General features: G+C 34.1%; 2 protein-coding genes across 2 annotated transcripts in view; one reads left to right on the plus strand and one right to left on the minus strand.

Moving 5' to 3' along the window:
- The first annotated feature begins 308 nt into the window (after positions 1–308).
- On the plus strand, positions 309–2,408 carry LOC121370062. The gene is given in 3 exon segments (XM_041495163.1): positions 309–495; positions 1,227–1,869; positions 1,871–2,408. Coding segments are annotated over 3 exon segments (1,368 nt in total).
- Positions 2,409–15,938: 13,530 nt separating this feature from the next.
- LOC121371420 (caspase-3-like) overlaps positions 15,939–17,862 on the minus strand; it is a 10,770-nt gene continuing 8,846 nt past the window's right edge. Inside the window, exon 2 of the mRNA XM_041497297.1 lies at positions 15,939–17,862. This exon is cut by the window's right edge and continues 2,085 nt beyond it. The gene's annotated coding sequence lies outside the window, so the exon portion shown is untranslated.

Genomic DNA, 17,862 nt, shown 5'->3' on the forward strand with positions numbered 1-17,862 from the left:
TAATAATATCCATCCCAGTAAGCCGGCAACATAATAGTTATTTCAACACTTTGACAATAGTGGCTTATTTTGTATTGTACATAAATTAACCCACGGACTGAAATAATAATCGGAGTGTCTTCTTGGTTAATGGGCGTCTTAGCTGAAACAGGTGGAGATAACTCTATTCCAGATGGCGCGACGATCGACAGGGTCCCAGAAAGCTGGTTTGTCAATGACTGGCTTCAGGTTATAAGCGATCAACTGTAACAATTTACATTGCGACAAATTTGTTTATAGTGCTAAACATATGTAATAATACAATTTAAATGCCGTCGACGTGTTGTTGTGTGCCTGGTTGCCATAACAGAGGCGGGCATCGGTTTCCAAAGGAAAACAAAACTCGTGAAAAATGGTTATTTGCAGTTCGTCGAGACAAGTGGAAGCCAAACGACTCCAGCGTTGTTTGTCATTCACATTTTAACGACGAAAACTACGTCCAGAGAAACACTTATGGTAAGCATAAATAATAACTTATCATACCTGCATGTTGGACAACATAATGAAATAAATTACTCCTTCAAAGCGGTCTGTCAGCGCCCATAATAGAAAACCATTTAGTTCTACTTTCAACAATTTTAGATAGTATTTTTTTTTAAATTACAACTAAAATGTGGTTAATTATAAACAAATGTTGTTAGGATAATTATGTTTGGCTAATTTACTTAATAGTTTATTTTACACAATATTATTAAAAAAAACACCCAACAACTTGGGAATAATAGTAAATGACAACTTTTTTTTAAGAATTACATTAATTCAGTCAAAAATCTGTCCCGATAATGAGGAAGCGTATACTATTTAATTTTATTAAAAACACATTAGAAATATGTACCCTGCATATATCATTCAAATAATGACTAAAACCTGTAACTTTTTAAATGTCGGTACTGAGTACACAAACATGGCAAGTCCTCAGATCACATAATACAGATTAAAGGTGCTAATTATGGGCAATTTTATATAAACCTCAGGTATCTGTAAATTACAGGATTATTAATTTTATTCGCACATTTTATTTTTGTTTAACCCATAAATTGTTTATGCAATTTTTTAATTCTTATCATCATTTGTTCAAATCAAACATGGTGTCAAATATCACAATGATGTCATTATGCATATTACACTATTATTGATAACAAGCTTGTACATGTTAAAAATTTACTTGTTATGTTATATCATTTCAGGCAATGTGTCAGCAGTCAAAAGGCTGAAGAAAAATGCTGTACCATCCATTTTTATGTGGATAAAACCAGCATCCGACTCTAGAGTTCAACGTAAAGCCCGATGTCAAAAGAGACAGGCACTTCCAGTACCGATTTGTGCAGAAGTACCTAAACAGAACAGTGAGTCGTTGGAAATAGGTGCTGAAATCACAGTCACATCAGATTCCTGTATAACAAAATCTCAAGAGGAAGAATGCGAAAAAACAAGAACCGTTCACACTCAGACAAACACAATTCCTGTTAGGACAATGTCGGCTGTAAAATTCCAAGATGACCCCGCAGGAATGCATTACTTCACTGGGCTTAAAAATTATGAAACATTTATATTCGTTCTTAATACATTAGGACCATCAGCAAACCATCTGGTGTATTACTACACTGAAACTATGGACAATCTCAGCATTGAAGACCAGTTTTTCTTAGTTTTGATTAAGCTTCGAAGAAAAGAAACACACTTTATGCTATCTCGGCTGTTTGAAGTGTCAGAATTTACAGTGGCAAATGTATTTATTACGTGGATAAATTTCATGTTTTTGGAATGGAAATCGTTGAATTCATGGCCTGACCGTCAGTTAACCAAGTTCTTTTCTCCTGTAGACATGAAAGCAGTTTCCAAATACACGTATCATCATTGATGGTACCGAGATACCAATAAAAAAACCTAAGGCGCCATTGGCCCAACAAGCAACATTTTCAACATACAAGAATAGAAACACTGTTAAAGTGCTTGTTGGTATTACCCCTGCTGGTCTTGTCTCATATGTATCACCAGCATTTGGAGGTTCTACCAGTGACAGACAAATTGTAGAAAGATCAAATCTTTTTTCTCTATGCGACCCCAAGGATTCCATTATGGCAGACAAGGGTTTTAACGTTCAGGATCTGTTTGCACCATATGATGTTAGCATCAACATGCCATCCTTTTTTAGGAAAAAAAATAGAATGTCAGGGGAAAATGTTTTGGAAGATAGGAAAATTTCAAGTAAGCGTGTGCATGTGGAGAGAGTGATCGGACTAGCTAAGACATATCGCATGCTAGCACAGCCAATGAATCACACTGAAACAAAACTTGCCACTGAAATAATTTTTGTGTGCTTTATGCTGTGCAACTTCCGGGACCGGATTGTGCCTACTGATGCGTAAAATACATGAACAAAGCAAATACACATGTAAAATATATTTATTTGGATGAATAAAAATATTAATTACAATTGCATTAATCTTCACATTATCAATAAGATGTGGAATTTAATAACGTATATACAGAACATAATTAGTGAACAATATTTCATATATAGCAGACCCAATGCTTAAATTTTTTGCCCAGTATATTCTGCTTCACATGGGCAGTCATTGAAGCGAGTACATGCTTTTGTAATTTAAATTGCTATATCAAACATGTTATAAACTAGCACTTCTCAAATACATTTATTTAAATATTTCAGACAAAAAACAAACAAGGCCTTCTGTTTGTTACAATGTAAATAATTTGAGGGATTAAAGCTATTTTATTAAATATTGGTATCATTCTGATGTGAAATTGTGATATTTTCAAAATGTATTGGTAATTGTCAAACCATATATATATCTCATTCCTTTACTTACTTAAAAGGCAGTTTAGATTAGTAACCAAAATGTATTTATAATAACTGCATGAAAGAAACTCTTATCGTTACCAGTGATGTTCAGTTTTTCAACTTTACTAAATTTGATCTGACCTCTGTATCTACTTTCATACTGCAATGTGCCTATGTATTTCTATTTTTGAAGAGAATATAACGGAAAACATGCAACAAAATTTATCGAATTTAACTTACGGATACTTATTTATCATTATTTATTGTGCATATTTTATCAGCAATGTCCACTTCATTCACCAATATGTATGAATATGATGCTGTGATTAAACAGCTTGTATAAATAAATTATTTGACTTGCAGTATTATGAGTTGTTTTGTAATGACTGACAGGAGCTTACTGAAAGTCAACAAGGACTTGATACCTGGGTTTTTGTATATATAAAAAAAGAAGTAAACGTTGTTTTATTTAACGACACCACTAGAGCACATTGATTTTATCATCGGCTACTGAATGCCAAACATGGTCATTCTGACACTGTTTTGAAGAGGAAACCCGCTGTCGCAACATGCTACTCTTTTACGACAGTGTTTTCTGCACGTACAATCATTTTAGAATCCAACTATTTTTTATACCTGTACAATGAACAATATATAATTAATTATCTATGCTATTACACACAAGTTCTTTAAACACACGTTAACTCATAAGTACAAGTTTGAATATTTAAAATAAAAAGCATCAAGAACTGCTTTGCGGAAATGTTGTTCAAAAAATGTTTCCAACTGAACAAGCATTTTTGCAATGAACACATTGTCCCTAGCAACTGAAATTACCTTGAAGTCACAGAGTGTGAAAATGCAAAAATCACATGTTTGCTTCCCAGTACAGTACAACTGTCCTTGAACTTGATAGAAATAATCATGAGTGTTTTTTAAAGCAAGAGTGCCTTCTCTCTCATAAAGATAAGGCACTGTTGCTGGGCAGACTGACTTATTTCTAGCAGTAAAGGGGCATTTTATTTCAATCAGCCTTTCGTCTACAACACCATCTGGAGAACAACCAAGGAAGGGTTTCAGTTTGTTGATAACAATGCCACTTTGTATAACGATGCACTTTTGTAACTCTTCATATTTTGCTATGGCAACCGACTCATATTTTCGCCCATGTTTTATTGGAGCAGTACTTATTTTGCTTGATTTGGTCAATGCCCGTGCCAACATTGGAAAGTTAGTTCGCTCTGTTGCTTTGCAGATCTGTCCAAATCGAGATGTCTGTAGCCGTTTACACCTCTCTTTATACCATCTCTTACATGAACACTGTTTTCTGGTAGCAACCTCAATTTCTCTAATCTGTTCATCACTGATATCTGTTATTAAAGCACTTTCTAAAAAACAATCTTCATTACTTTTACCAAAATAGCTGTGGTCATGAGCATGACCATGTCACATGGTTTGTACAACTGGCTAATGGGCATCTGTCCAAAATTCTCCTTGTTTTTGACTAACGTTTCTAACCTTGTATTTGTTTGCTGTGGGTTAATATACTGAGGTTTGCGCGGATCAAATCGATAGTCAGTTTTATCTGTACCAGTTAAGTTTAAATCAAAAGATTTAATTGGCGAAGCAATAAACTTTCTGGTTCTGTGAAAACTCTGCAGTTTTTGTGTACATGTCTCCTCCGTTTTCATAGACTTCCTTTCATAAAACTGACTAATGGCATAAAGAAGGCTACATACATGTTTACAGTGTGCTTCAGGCCCCATCCCTGCACCGCATTCACATTGGCATTCTCTGACACAGCCAAACGTATCTAAACTAATGTCCACAGTGTATGTGAGGTTTTTCTTCATTTCAGCTTTGCACACTGACCTAACAAAAACCAAATCGCCATCCGACACATACCTCACAAATTTAAAAAAACAGCCATCGTAAAGATCTTTAGGTTTTTTGTAAAACACTTTTCCAAGTGGTTGCAAATATGTTTCAATCCTCTCAAAAGGAAATGCGGGAAGCTGGCTTTCTGAGTTTATGTCCTTGTAATTGGTCACATCTGGGATTTCCATGTTGAATTCCTTAGCACGGTCATTTGCATTACCGAAATTGTCATTGCGTCTGTATGCTTCAAGTCTGGAAAAAATAATAAAATAAAAATAAACTGACAATCGTAGACACTCTATATATATATATATATAGTAACAACCTACTACTCAGTTAATCATTATCAAAGGATACAATAATCATGGAATACCTTAAAGGGAGGATTTTAAAAGAATACATTAAAACATTTTACATTGTCTATAGGGAAAGAAAGAAATGTTTTATTTAACGATGCACTCAACACATTTTATTTAGTTATATGGTGTCAGACATATGGTTAAGGACCACACAGATTTTGAGAGGAAACCTAAGAAACACACACACTTTCACATGCCTCTAAAGAAATAATACACTAATTGTTTTAATTAAAAGTAACAAATAATTGGGGGCGAACTGACTAAAAGTTTAGGGCAAACAGATGTGCCCCCCCCCCCCCCCCACACACACACACTTTTAATTAAGATATTTTTCCTTATAATAGTGTAAATGTGTGTAAATATAAAAGTGTGCTCCCCACTTTTTGGCACCTTCCTACGCACGTGGAAAATAAACCGTTGGCAATCGAAATACCCCAAGATAATGAAAATTACAATTAGTGAATTACGATAATACGTTGTTCGTGCTAATAATGTAAAGTAAAACATTCTACTAACCTTTCCACCAAGTCTCGCTTTCTTCCTGATAATTTTGCGCCTCGTTTTCGTAATTCATCTTTTAACTGTTCAATTGTCATTCCCTCACAAATGTTCCCTTTGTCCATCGTGGTATAACAATGAATGACAAAGCAATGAAAAATACAGCTATTGTCAAAGTTTGTTGGACCCTGACGAGTGACGCGCCACCTGTTTTATTATCTCCCCTGTTCTGAGCTAAGACGCCTATTGATCTGTTCTTTCCATGGCCTGTACCTGTGGTTCCTGATTGGCAGGTGTATACAGGGTTCGAACTTAACGGTCGCCCGATCGCCCCTGGCGACTGAAAACGACGACGGGCGACTGAAAACGACGACGGGCGACTGAAAACCCACAGTAAGGTTGCCCGCCTGGCGACCGATTTTTTTTTTTTTTTAAATCAATAATTAATTAATAAATAAAAGTACAGCTATGTAGCCTACTTTGCACCATGAAAAAGTGTACGTCTGCTTTTACATATAAACATATGCCCAAGATAAGAATAGGTGTAAGGTAAGTTAAGTGGCATGTAAAATTGGGCACAAATTCATGTCGACAAGATTCAGCCCTGGTTATGTGTACACGTCATAGATCGTATCCACTGAACATTATATTTTAGGGTCTTTCTTAATTATTATTATTTCATTGAGATGGGGTGGGGGGAGGAAGGGGTTGTGTCGGTTATACCAGTGCTCAACGTTTGGTGAACGCAAGCATCTTTGTTTGTTGGAAATACCACAAATGTATTGACAGTGACAGTGGGGAGTCACAGTGGCATGTCTGTTATTTATTTAAAGAGTGGGTTGGTTGAGTGCAGGAAAATACTCAAAATAAATGTTTTCTCTTATAATCTGTTGCAATATTGTTGTTTTTTTAGAAAATATAATTCGGGCAACTAAAAAAAAAAAAGTTAAGCGCAGACACTGTATATATTTAGACGATCCCCAGACACTGTGTCTAGACACACTAAAAAGACGTGCCTCTTTTATTAAGATCACAAGGTATTGTCTGTTAGCCACGCGGACGCCCCTCAAATCGTAATGGACATTATCACTTTATTACTGTAAGTAATTCTCTAAAACCCTTGATTAAGTAGACTTTCCCATCTAAAGTCACAAAACTGACCAATTACGTAGTCCCAAAGAAAAGAAAATGATCACTTGGGTATCGTGAGTGGTCGTTTTTGCTCGAACGTACCCTACCAATAGGCCTAATAATAAGTATTTTTTCTTTGGTTTATTTTAAAGAGAAAAATTACTATAACTCCATTTCGTTCTATTGATGCAAATTAAAATATATTTAGCTAAATAGTTTATTATACTATCAAGTCATTTATGTTGTTTTACAAGTCAGGTTGATGAAAGCGAAGCACCTTGTCGTAAATTAGAGCGTTTGTTTACACTGTGCTTAAGAGGGGTTGGACGGAGCTGACGTCACTTCGCCCCAAGCTATACCACCGGACGTCACAAAAACGAAACAAAATGGCTGCCCCCAGTTAGAAGGAATAATCATGGTTTTTCATTAATTCTAAAATTACGCGTTTTTCATTTGTTAAAGTGTCAGTATGTGTTGGTGGTTCGGGTATGCGTCTTTCCAACACATAAGGCTCTTATTTGAGTTTACCCTCCCCTTAACTATGCTGATATCCTTTGGGATAACAGTTCCCTCCAAGTAGCACCCTGACTTGAAAACTTCTATTGAGATGCTCTCCGAACCATTAGTGGTGCTGTTCGAGGAACATCACACCAGCTTCTTTACAAAGATACTGGATTTATATCTTTAATGAAAACGTCACAAATTATGTATGATGTACACAATTCGAAATATTTTAGTACCCACCTACTTGTCTTTAAAATTACCTCGTTCTACTGCTGAGGTAAAGCCATACTCTACACGTAATACTGATCAATTGAAAATCTACTTATGTCGAATAAAGTTCTTCGTAGACTCTTCTATTTCTTTCTGCAGTAAAACTTTTAATAGTAAAACACTTGAAACTAGCACATCTTTATCATTAAATAAATTTAAGGCGCTACGAAATAGGTCTGATATCAATGTACCATCCTATTTTCTATGAAGACGACAAAATGCAACAGATATTGCACTGCCGACACCAGTTGGGTATTAGCGATTTCAACGGTCACAGATTTGCACGTTTTGTAAGACCAGCTTCTTTACAAAGATACTGGATTTATATCTTTAATGAAAACATCACAAATTATGTATGATGTACATAATTCGAAATATTTTAGTACCCACCTACTTGTCTTTAAAATTACCTCGTTCTACTGCTGAGGTAAAGCCATACTCTACACGTAATACTGATCAATTGAAAATCTACTTATGTCGAATAAAGTTCTTCCTAGACTCTTCTATTTCTTTCTGCAGTAAAACTTTGAATAGTAAAACACTTGAAACTAGCACATCTTTATCATTAAATAAATTTAAGGCGCTACGAAATAGGTCTGATATCAATGTACCATCCTATTTTCTATGAAGACGACTAAATGCAACAGATATTGCACTGCCGACACCAGTTGGGTATTAGCGATTTCAACAGTCACAGATTTGCACGTTTTGTAACAGATAATCCAGTGTGCGCTTATGGGCACCCTACTGAAGACTCGGAACATATGCTAAGCTATTGTCCTTTGTACAATGTAGCTGAAAACTTGAAAACTGCCTTAATTATAATGGTAATACCTTGTTATTTGTAGTTATTTCCTTCATTATTAATAGTAAACATTTTGAGGAAAATTAATCATTGTGTACAAAGTAGACTAACAAAATATTATGCTTTCAACCATTCATACTCCTTAATTTTCCTTCTCTAGCTTTTCTTCTTTGTTCCCCTTTTCTCCAAGAATATCAAATATCCTGGAGAAACCATGTACATGTCTTGCTGTCTATAAATATTGTATTTTTATAATATAAAATACTGGAAGAGGCCTATTTGTAATTTCCTTGACACTAAAAACACCTGTATGTTTCTTTACTTTTAAAACATAGGTGGGCATTTGTGATACCAGTGGCTGGTGTGCATAAATCTCAGCTGAAGATTCACCAATAATACAGCTTGTTTTAACATTTCTGCTCACCTTTACGAGAGCTATTTGAATAAAGGGAGACAACCCAATTCAAGCGGAAACGGAGGGGAGTCGACAAACTTACCAGTTCATTAACAAATTGCGAAATGGCGACGTTTTTGTTACATGTAGATTTTTACTAACTTCAGTGTAAATTCGTATTTCAGAAAACGTTGTCCAGGAAGGATGTCATGCTTGGTCATAGACGAAATATACACATTGTTCAGCACACGGAAACACAGCCATCGCCATCGCCACCACGTCAACCCTGTGGTCTGTCGTCATTGAATCTCAAATTTCCGATCGAATTGAATTTAAAATTGAATGTTCGAAAATTTTCTCATTTCAACTAGTTGCGATTCAGTTGCAATCCTCAATAATTTGAATAATATAGCACCCTAGATAGAAAAGTCCTTGTAGTATGTGTATAGGTTGAGATGGCAAAATGTTGACAGACTATGTACAACCAATCTAGGTGATGAATTTCATTATCTTTTTCAGTGTCTATATTTAGATAATGAAAGGAAATTATACATAGTTAAATACTTCAGTACTAGGCCAAACACCATGAAACGGAAACAACTCTTTACTTCTCCAAAAGTGTCTGTTATTAAAATAACTATGTATTTTTTATTTTTTATTATTTTTTATATTATTTTTTTTAATATTTTTTTTCTCCAGTCCATTCTGACCATGTCAAGGTTGGGGAGCCTTGAATTCATGGCCTTACATCAAAGTAATATAATTTATATACAAGTACATATATCTAATTTGTTGTATAATAATGTTATATAGTCATATATAACAATTTGATACATAAATGCATTTGTAATGTTTCTGTATAAATTAAAGATTGGTAAAAAAACTAAACAAATTGCTATGACGCATATAATGGAAAGGACTGGGAAATATAGGAATAGAAGAAGGAAGATATAAATGGTTAAAACACATAATAATAAATTGATAAATAAATAAATAAGCAAACAAACAAACAAAACAAAACAAATAAATAAATAAACAAATAAAATAAATAAATAAATAAATACATGGGGGGGGGGGGGGGGGTAAATCTATACTAGCGCGAAACGAAAAAGACCTGGAATTCGAAACAAGCTATTGTTAGGAAATACGTTTCAGTCAAAGAGATTACCATTGATATTTAATATTTTTTTCTGTACTTTCATACAGTAGATCTAATATTTAATGTTAATAATCAACCAATTTACAAAGTTACTATTTTCGTTGTTGATCATACCAAACATAACAATATCTTGACTAAAAATAATGTCAATTCATGTTTCAGTCATTATCCATTCTCGTATTGATTCCCAAATGTGGTTAACCTTGTTACAGTCAAAGAAAAGATGTAACGTTTCACATGAAGCTTTGCAGAAGTCGCAAGCATTAAAATCCACGTAATGTATCATATACAAAAATGTATTAGTAGTTAAGATTCTGTGTACTATTCTATACTGAAACCATGATAATGTTGTGTCTTTTACACATCGAAAAGGAATAACATAATACTTTTCCCATTTCTTTGTATTATACATGTATCCTTCATTTGCATATTTCAGTTGTGCTTTTGGAATGACAATTTGTGAATTTAACATATCATACATGTTTACAACCGCTTTTGTCTTTTAATAAATGTTTTATCTTAAACGGGAAAACAGGATTTTTAAGATTTGTGAAAGTGTCATCGTTTATGTTTTCTAATTTGTTTATAAATGATTTAACAACATTTGTTATTGACGCATATTCCAAGAAATTTGTATTTATATGATATTTTTTATAAACTGTTCGTATGTTAAAACATCACCTTGTTCGTTTAATAAATCATTAATAAATGTGATACCATTATTGATATAATGTTTGTATATAAATGGTTTGTTACCTATACATATGTTGCTGTTATTCCAGACATTAATACTTAATATATCATCCACACTTTGTGGTTTTGAACTTTTTTTATATCTATCCAGCTGGACAGTGTTTCTCTCCAAAACCTATTGCGAATATGTTCTATTTTGCGCGTTAGGAAATAATCACCTTGTTTAATCATGTCTGTTAACAATATGTTTGTAACTGACTTAAACAAAGTGATCTACTTTGAGTTATTTAAAAACATTCTTCGAATCCATGTACATTTCAATGCTGTTATAAAATTATTTATGTTTATCATTTTAATACCACCCCTTTCATAATCTTGCGTTATTAAAACTATGTATTTTTTTTATACATAATATTTAATGTATTTAAATATATTTTTGAAATGTGGATATTTCGAATTATTACATTATAAAATATATTATGTAGCCAATGTATATACTATTTCTGCATCTAAAAAACTAAACATTTTACAGATATTAACTCTGTATTTAAATATATTTTTGAAAGGTTGATATTTCGAATTATTATATATGTATTACTCTATAAAATATATTATGTAGCCAATGTATTATACTATTTCTGCATCTAAAAACTAAGTATTTAATAGATATTTAAATATATGTTTGAAATGTAGATACACATGCAATGCGAATTATTGTATATATACTATACTATACTATACTATACTATACTATACTACACTACACTACACTACACTACACTACACTATACTATACTTTCCAGTTTATTGTACTATTCTTGCTTTCCTGCAGCTGCACAAAATGTTTGTAAATCACCTCCATGTTTCGCCGGTATCGTCCCATTTGGTCGAAACAAATAGAGTGGTGACTTCAGATGAGAACATGGCATTACCTAATTAGTTAATGAACTCGCTTATGGCTATTGAGGGAAAGGGGCCCTGGCAAAGTCAAGTCAGTACGCTTCTCGCCTTGGGTATAATTCGTTTCTACTGTTTATTTAACACTTCGACCAAATGTGGTAAACCAGGTAACATATGTCATTCAAATGCACGAAAAAAACTTTCAGATATCTAAAACAAGATGGCCACCTTCGATTAATCATATGGCATCAGACTAGAGATTAATGACTGGGGAGCTGCTTTGTATACTGGCTTGTTACACTGGGTTTGACAGGTAAGAGGATGCAGTTAGTAAATATGTGCATTTGGTTTACACTGGATACTGCATACTGTCCCCCAGAGCACCTTGAAGTCATGCAAAATTTGTGTAAAATGCACAGAAATGGGTGTGATTCGGTCCATTAGCCGACGTGTGTTTGTTTACATTGATATAACGCGGAAAAGAGCTGGACAACAAAGGTCGTCCTTTTGAGTGTTCATTGGGCCCAGGCAGGTAATGTTTCCTGTGAAATGCTAATGGCCTGGTGAAATTAATAAAAGTGCATCAGCCACTGGGGCTACATGAGAAAACATAGTGAAATTAATTGTGGTCTGAGGCCATATGGAACAAATAGTAATTTGTCAGAAGTCCTATCAGATTGAGTCGCCGTAATTTAGTAAATACATAGTAAATGTTACAATCGGTCATTGCAATGAAACTACTCGCGAAAAAAGTTCCTGTGTACCAAATAATTGCATACAGAATATAATTTACTTGAAATCTGGTCATAATAATGTAACCACTCTGTTCGATATTCCAGCGGCGTCTTTTCAATTGCACGAGCTATTCATGCTTTGTGAGCACAAGTTGCATTTCTAGCATTCTTGGACACGTGCTCCTGTTTGACGTCATTTTTCTTATCACTGGACTCTAAAACTATTTTATGGATTCTCATCACTCAGAAAAATACTTTTGTTGGTATCTGATCGTCGTCAGTGTGATGCCATGCCTCCAAGAAAATGATTGAGGTTGGAATGGCACAAAAGTTGTTGTTAGTTAATTTGGTGTTCATTGGTGTTCATGAGAACACCATGCAGTGTTTGTGGAGATGTTCTCGACAGTTTATGGATACTAGGGATCTTCCATGTTTTGGGAGTCGATACGTGACGTCACGATAACAAATCGTTCATATCAAGAGGGTACAGATATGAAATCATTTCGAAATGACAAGTTTAACATCCCAATACATCCCTAAGTTACGGTCAATCAGTAGAAGAACTGTACGCAGCAGAGTAGGTGATTACAAAGTACGACCATGACCGCACATCAATACGTTGTTCTGTTACATCGTCATCGACGGCGCACCAAGCATTGTGTAGACCGCACTTCAGATTCAGAAGGCAGGAGAAGATCACTGTACTTTTAACAGATAAATAGTACACCTATGTAAAACACAATATTTTAAAATTTAAAAAATATATGTCTCACTGAAATTTCAATGATGTACCGGAACATTTTTCTTTGAGTGCATATCAAATAGCCCCATTTGATACAGTGCTATCTATATTATTGACTGGATAATCATCTCAGCAAAACAAAAAGACACACTGCAGTTATCATATATAGTTTATTGAATCACGACATTTACTGATTAACACAGAGAAAACTGTAAACATTATAGCACATACTTCCATTGGGGTGCGATAACTAGATCGCTATACTGATAAAAACTAAAGCGGTACAATGATTAATTCATCTAATAAACACTATTAAGGTATCAAAACTGGGTGAAATACAAATACTATGTCGAAATCGCTAGGGGAAGAATTAACCTATTAAAGTGTTAAAGAAAATGATAATTTTAAGTCACCTAGGACACACTGATGTACAACGGAATTTATCAAATTCGTTTGGTCCGATTTGAGTTATTTTGTCATTAGAAGTTTCAACTGTGGATATATATTAGGTCAATTATCAGATTCACAGAAACTGGGATTAATTAGGCTTATTAAAAAAAAAAGATACAGCAAACGATCATATTAAAAATTGCAGCTGTTGCAGAAAGAATTAAGAATGTGCTCCCAATATTAGTATTTATAGATCAAAATGGATTTATACATGGTCGATCAATAGTTAATACTATTAGACTAATATATGATATACTACATTATACAACTACAAAAAATAAATCAGGAATGCTATTACTTGTAGATTTTGAAAAAGCCTTTGACACCTTTTCTTGGAATGTTATAACAAACGATATATATATATATATATATATATATATATATATATATATATATATCGTTATACATGACATATATATTATATATAATCTATATGAGTATATAAGCCTGTCATGTAGAGAAAAAAAACTACATATATAGCGTCTTTTTTTCTAATATATATATATATATATGTATTATATAGAAAAACACGATGTGGTTTTCTAATTTCTGTATTCCACGAGTGTACTTCCTGCCGGAAACCCCTCTGCCTGCGGCATCGAGTGGTATACACGAGTGGTATACAGAAATCAGAAAACCACATATATGTAATTTTGTATTTATTACATACCCTAGAATGGAATTTTGTTTCAAAATAATAGTTAAAAAATTGTAACACTGCTAGCTAATGACGGGGATTTCTTAATTTACAGGTAGTACTAAACCAAATAACTTCCGGCTGGGTCAAAGTTCGAGGTGCACCGAACTTTTGATAGAAGTGAACACCACAAGTCCTGTGATTGGTTATAAATGTGAGTGTGTTGGTCGTAAAAAATAATAGTTTCATCTGGGTAAAAAAAATATGCAATTTTATTTCATCTAGTACCAATGTGTCAAGTAGCCTTGTGCTTGAAACATGTATGGGGTACCTGTAAAAAAAAGTACTCGAATTATGTGCGGAACTAGGTTAGTCATAGACGCTACCCGTTATCTCAGAAACGAGCAGCTTGACCCCCAATTTTTTTCTGAGTCACTTTAAGTGTGAGGGGTGGTAGTATTTATATCCGTGGCGTTTATGTCGGTTGATACGTTGCAGGTAGGAGTTTTAGCCACATATGTTACTATTGTCGTCTATGGGATTTGATTTGGTAGTATACACCCTACACAACTAGGTCAGCTGTGTTACTACGCGGACCGATGAACCACTAATTATTACACATAGGAATATAGTTCTATTTAAACAATAAATAGAATTAAGAAAGAATGAGTGAAGGGTTACTTATAATATTAATGATATTGTTTGAAATGCCTTTTAAAGATAATGTAATAGCTAAAATTGAGAATTCAAATGACGTCAGTATTCAAATGACGTCACTTTGCGTCTCCTTACAATAACCATAAACTGAGTACATGACGGGGTGGGGTGGGGCCCTTTGGGCCCCGCACAAATCTGAATCCGCGCCTGAATATTGTAATATAACCCGAATATTGTAATATAACCCGAATATTGTAATATAACCTGAATATTGTAATATAACCTGTACATGGTGAGTATAATATGACAATATACAACAGAAAATACAATTTCAGCCCAAGCCCCAATTTTGAAAAAAAAAAAATGGCTTAAAACTAGCATTTATTTTATTATGGCCTTCGTTAACGTCAATGATTTTTGTGTAAAACAAATTTCTGATTTAGTGTTTTTATCAATGATATAATTATTATCAATTAGCGATGACACAAATGTATAATATGAACAATCGCTGCTATAAAGTCAGCTTGCTTCTACACATACGAAGTGACAGATCTCTTGTAATTGGTTCTAAAGTTTATTTTGTTCAACGACACCACCAGAGCACATTGATTTATTTATCATCGGCTATTGGATGCTACACATTTTATAATCTGATATTAGAAGCAAGGCATCTTTTATGTGCACCATTCCACAGACAGGATAGCACATACAACGGCCTTTGAAATACCAGTCGTAGTACACTGGTTGGAATGAGAAACAGCTCAATGGGCCACCACATGGGATCGATCCTTGACCGATCCACATCAGGCGAGCGCTTCACCACTTGGTTCTAAGACAAAACGTGATAAAATATGCATAGTAATAAAGTTACTATATTTACAAACAACACTTCCGTGCACACGTTTGTGATCGGAACACCTTGCATCTTTTCATGAAGTCGAATTTACGCTCGGAATACTTCGACTAATCATTCGGAACACCTCGGCCAATATCGTCCGTGATTCCGTCAATCTGCCAAGACATTCCATCTTTTTACGACGTCGAATTTACGCTTGGAATACTATTAACTGTTTTACTAATTGCTATGTTCAAAATTCTGCCCAATTCTACCCCCCTCCTCCATCCCGATTCAGGCCACCGATCTTATCTAATTTCTTTTTGACCACCCGATCTAATCTAGCGACCACATTTAATGAGTAGAATTTTCTTTCTTAATTATATTAATTAGAGATGCGCATCAAAATCTTAAAGGCCCACTATTTAAATTTTGGATGTAAATTTCAAAACTGTCCGCTTAATTTTTTTCTATCCCGGGACAAGGCCCTGGCTATCCAGAGACAGGCCCCGGGACGGACATGCTCGAAACTCTAATGGTATATGAGCATGTAAAAATTATTCGCACTCGCACTCGGAATACTTCGACTGATCACTCGGAAAATCTCGGCTAATAACTTCCGTGTGATTCCGTTAATCTGCCAAGACATTCCAAATAGATTATTTAGTTCTAATCTGTTTTGAAATCAATTTTAAAAATATCTTGATGTAAGTATACATTTTACACAAACCGAGTATTAAACGTAAACTAATTGCCGGTCCGACAATCAATGACTGAATGATAGTCACAAAAAGAACAATACACTATCATATCAATATTAAAATTTAAACAAAGGATAATTATCTAAAATGGTCAGTCGGAGGTATAGATAAATATATAGTAAGTACTAGGGGTGTGACGAATACACATGGTGGCTAATACGATACATATCACGAATATGAGGTGACGAATACGAATATGTATTCACATCCATAAATACACATTACACAAGTACAAAGGCTTTGCTGAAAGGAAAAAAAGTATTTATTTTTAAAGTAAAACCTGATTAGTGATTACACAGGACCTATCAAGTTTGTGTTTATTGTCTAATCCAGGACCACGTTCTTTTTAAGGAACACTAACTGTTTGTTGTTGTTTGTTTTCTGTTTGCTGGGTGTGTTTTTTTGTTCAATTAAGCAATATATTGTTTGCCGCAAGCGCTCGAATTCGAAAATATCGAAAGATAACTACTCACTAGCTGTGAACAAAATTCACTGCAACAATCCTACAATCACCTTTTTGCGCAAAACATTTTAAAAGCCTCATATGGGAACCAAAATAGTAACAAGATAAAATATGTATATGTTATTATCGGAATTTTAAAATATACCATGGCCTTTGCAAACATAAATGTACAAATTGTACATATTTTAAAAAACATTTGTGTTAGAATATTGATAACAATTCACCCTTTTCCATGCGTGCAAACCGAAACCGTATATACATTGTATAATGTAGACAGAAGTTATGGATTACCGGTAAATTAATTTTATTTTGAATATCAAATATATATTTTTAAGGCCATTTTGGTTTTTGGTATCTAGTATTAATCAATTTATATCCATATTTGAATTGCTAATATGCCACAGTTCTCGTTAAGAATTATACAAATATATTTTGCTTTGAGCTGCCATTTAAACGTTAGAATATTGGTTCAACATTATTGACGTTACACTGCGTAGAATGCATAAATTAACGAACTACACTCGCTCGTGTCTCGTATTAGGCTGGTTGAACGAGTCTATGCGACGTCATACAGTGTTTTGACAGAAGCGCAGTCAAGCTGCATGTAGAGTACCAGTCCAACGCATGGAATAATAAAAAAGGATCGGTCTATGAGTCTGACTATGCGGTTGACCTAATATAAAAAAGGACAATAAAAACGATCGAATCGTTATTGCGTTTTGGTTAGTATGAATTAGAAACATAAATTATACAGTAAACATATATATAAGTACATATAAGTATTCGTGTATTCGGTTCAGCTAGTGACGAATACGAATGCAACTACGATACAGATCGCTGTTCGGTGCACCGAATATTCGAGTATATCGTTACACCCCTAGTAAGTACTGCATGCACATTGCCACATCTCTCTCAAATGTATAAACTATGAAGTGTGCTAAATAAAATAACACGGAATCATTTTCATTCCACAAACATTCTCATTTCAATTCCATCAAAGTTTGACACAATGTCAATGCTCACATTGTGGTCCAAAATTATTATATTTCAAACAAATGTAATACAAGACAATAATAGTAAAAAAAAGCAACAATTTTTTTGAACTACAAACAAGTAAAACATCAACTATTGACATGCTGTCCCTAACGAT

This window comes from Gigantopelta aegis, chromosome 4, assembly GCF_016097555.1.
Source record: "Gigantopelta aegis isolate Gae_Host chromosome 4, Gae_host_genome, whole genome shotgun sequence".
Classification (NCBI taxonomy): domain Eukaryota; kingdom Metazoa; phylum Mollusca; class Gastropoda; order Neomphalida; family Peltospiridae; genus Gigantopelta; species Gigantopelta aegis.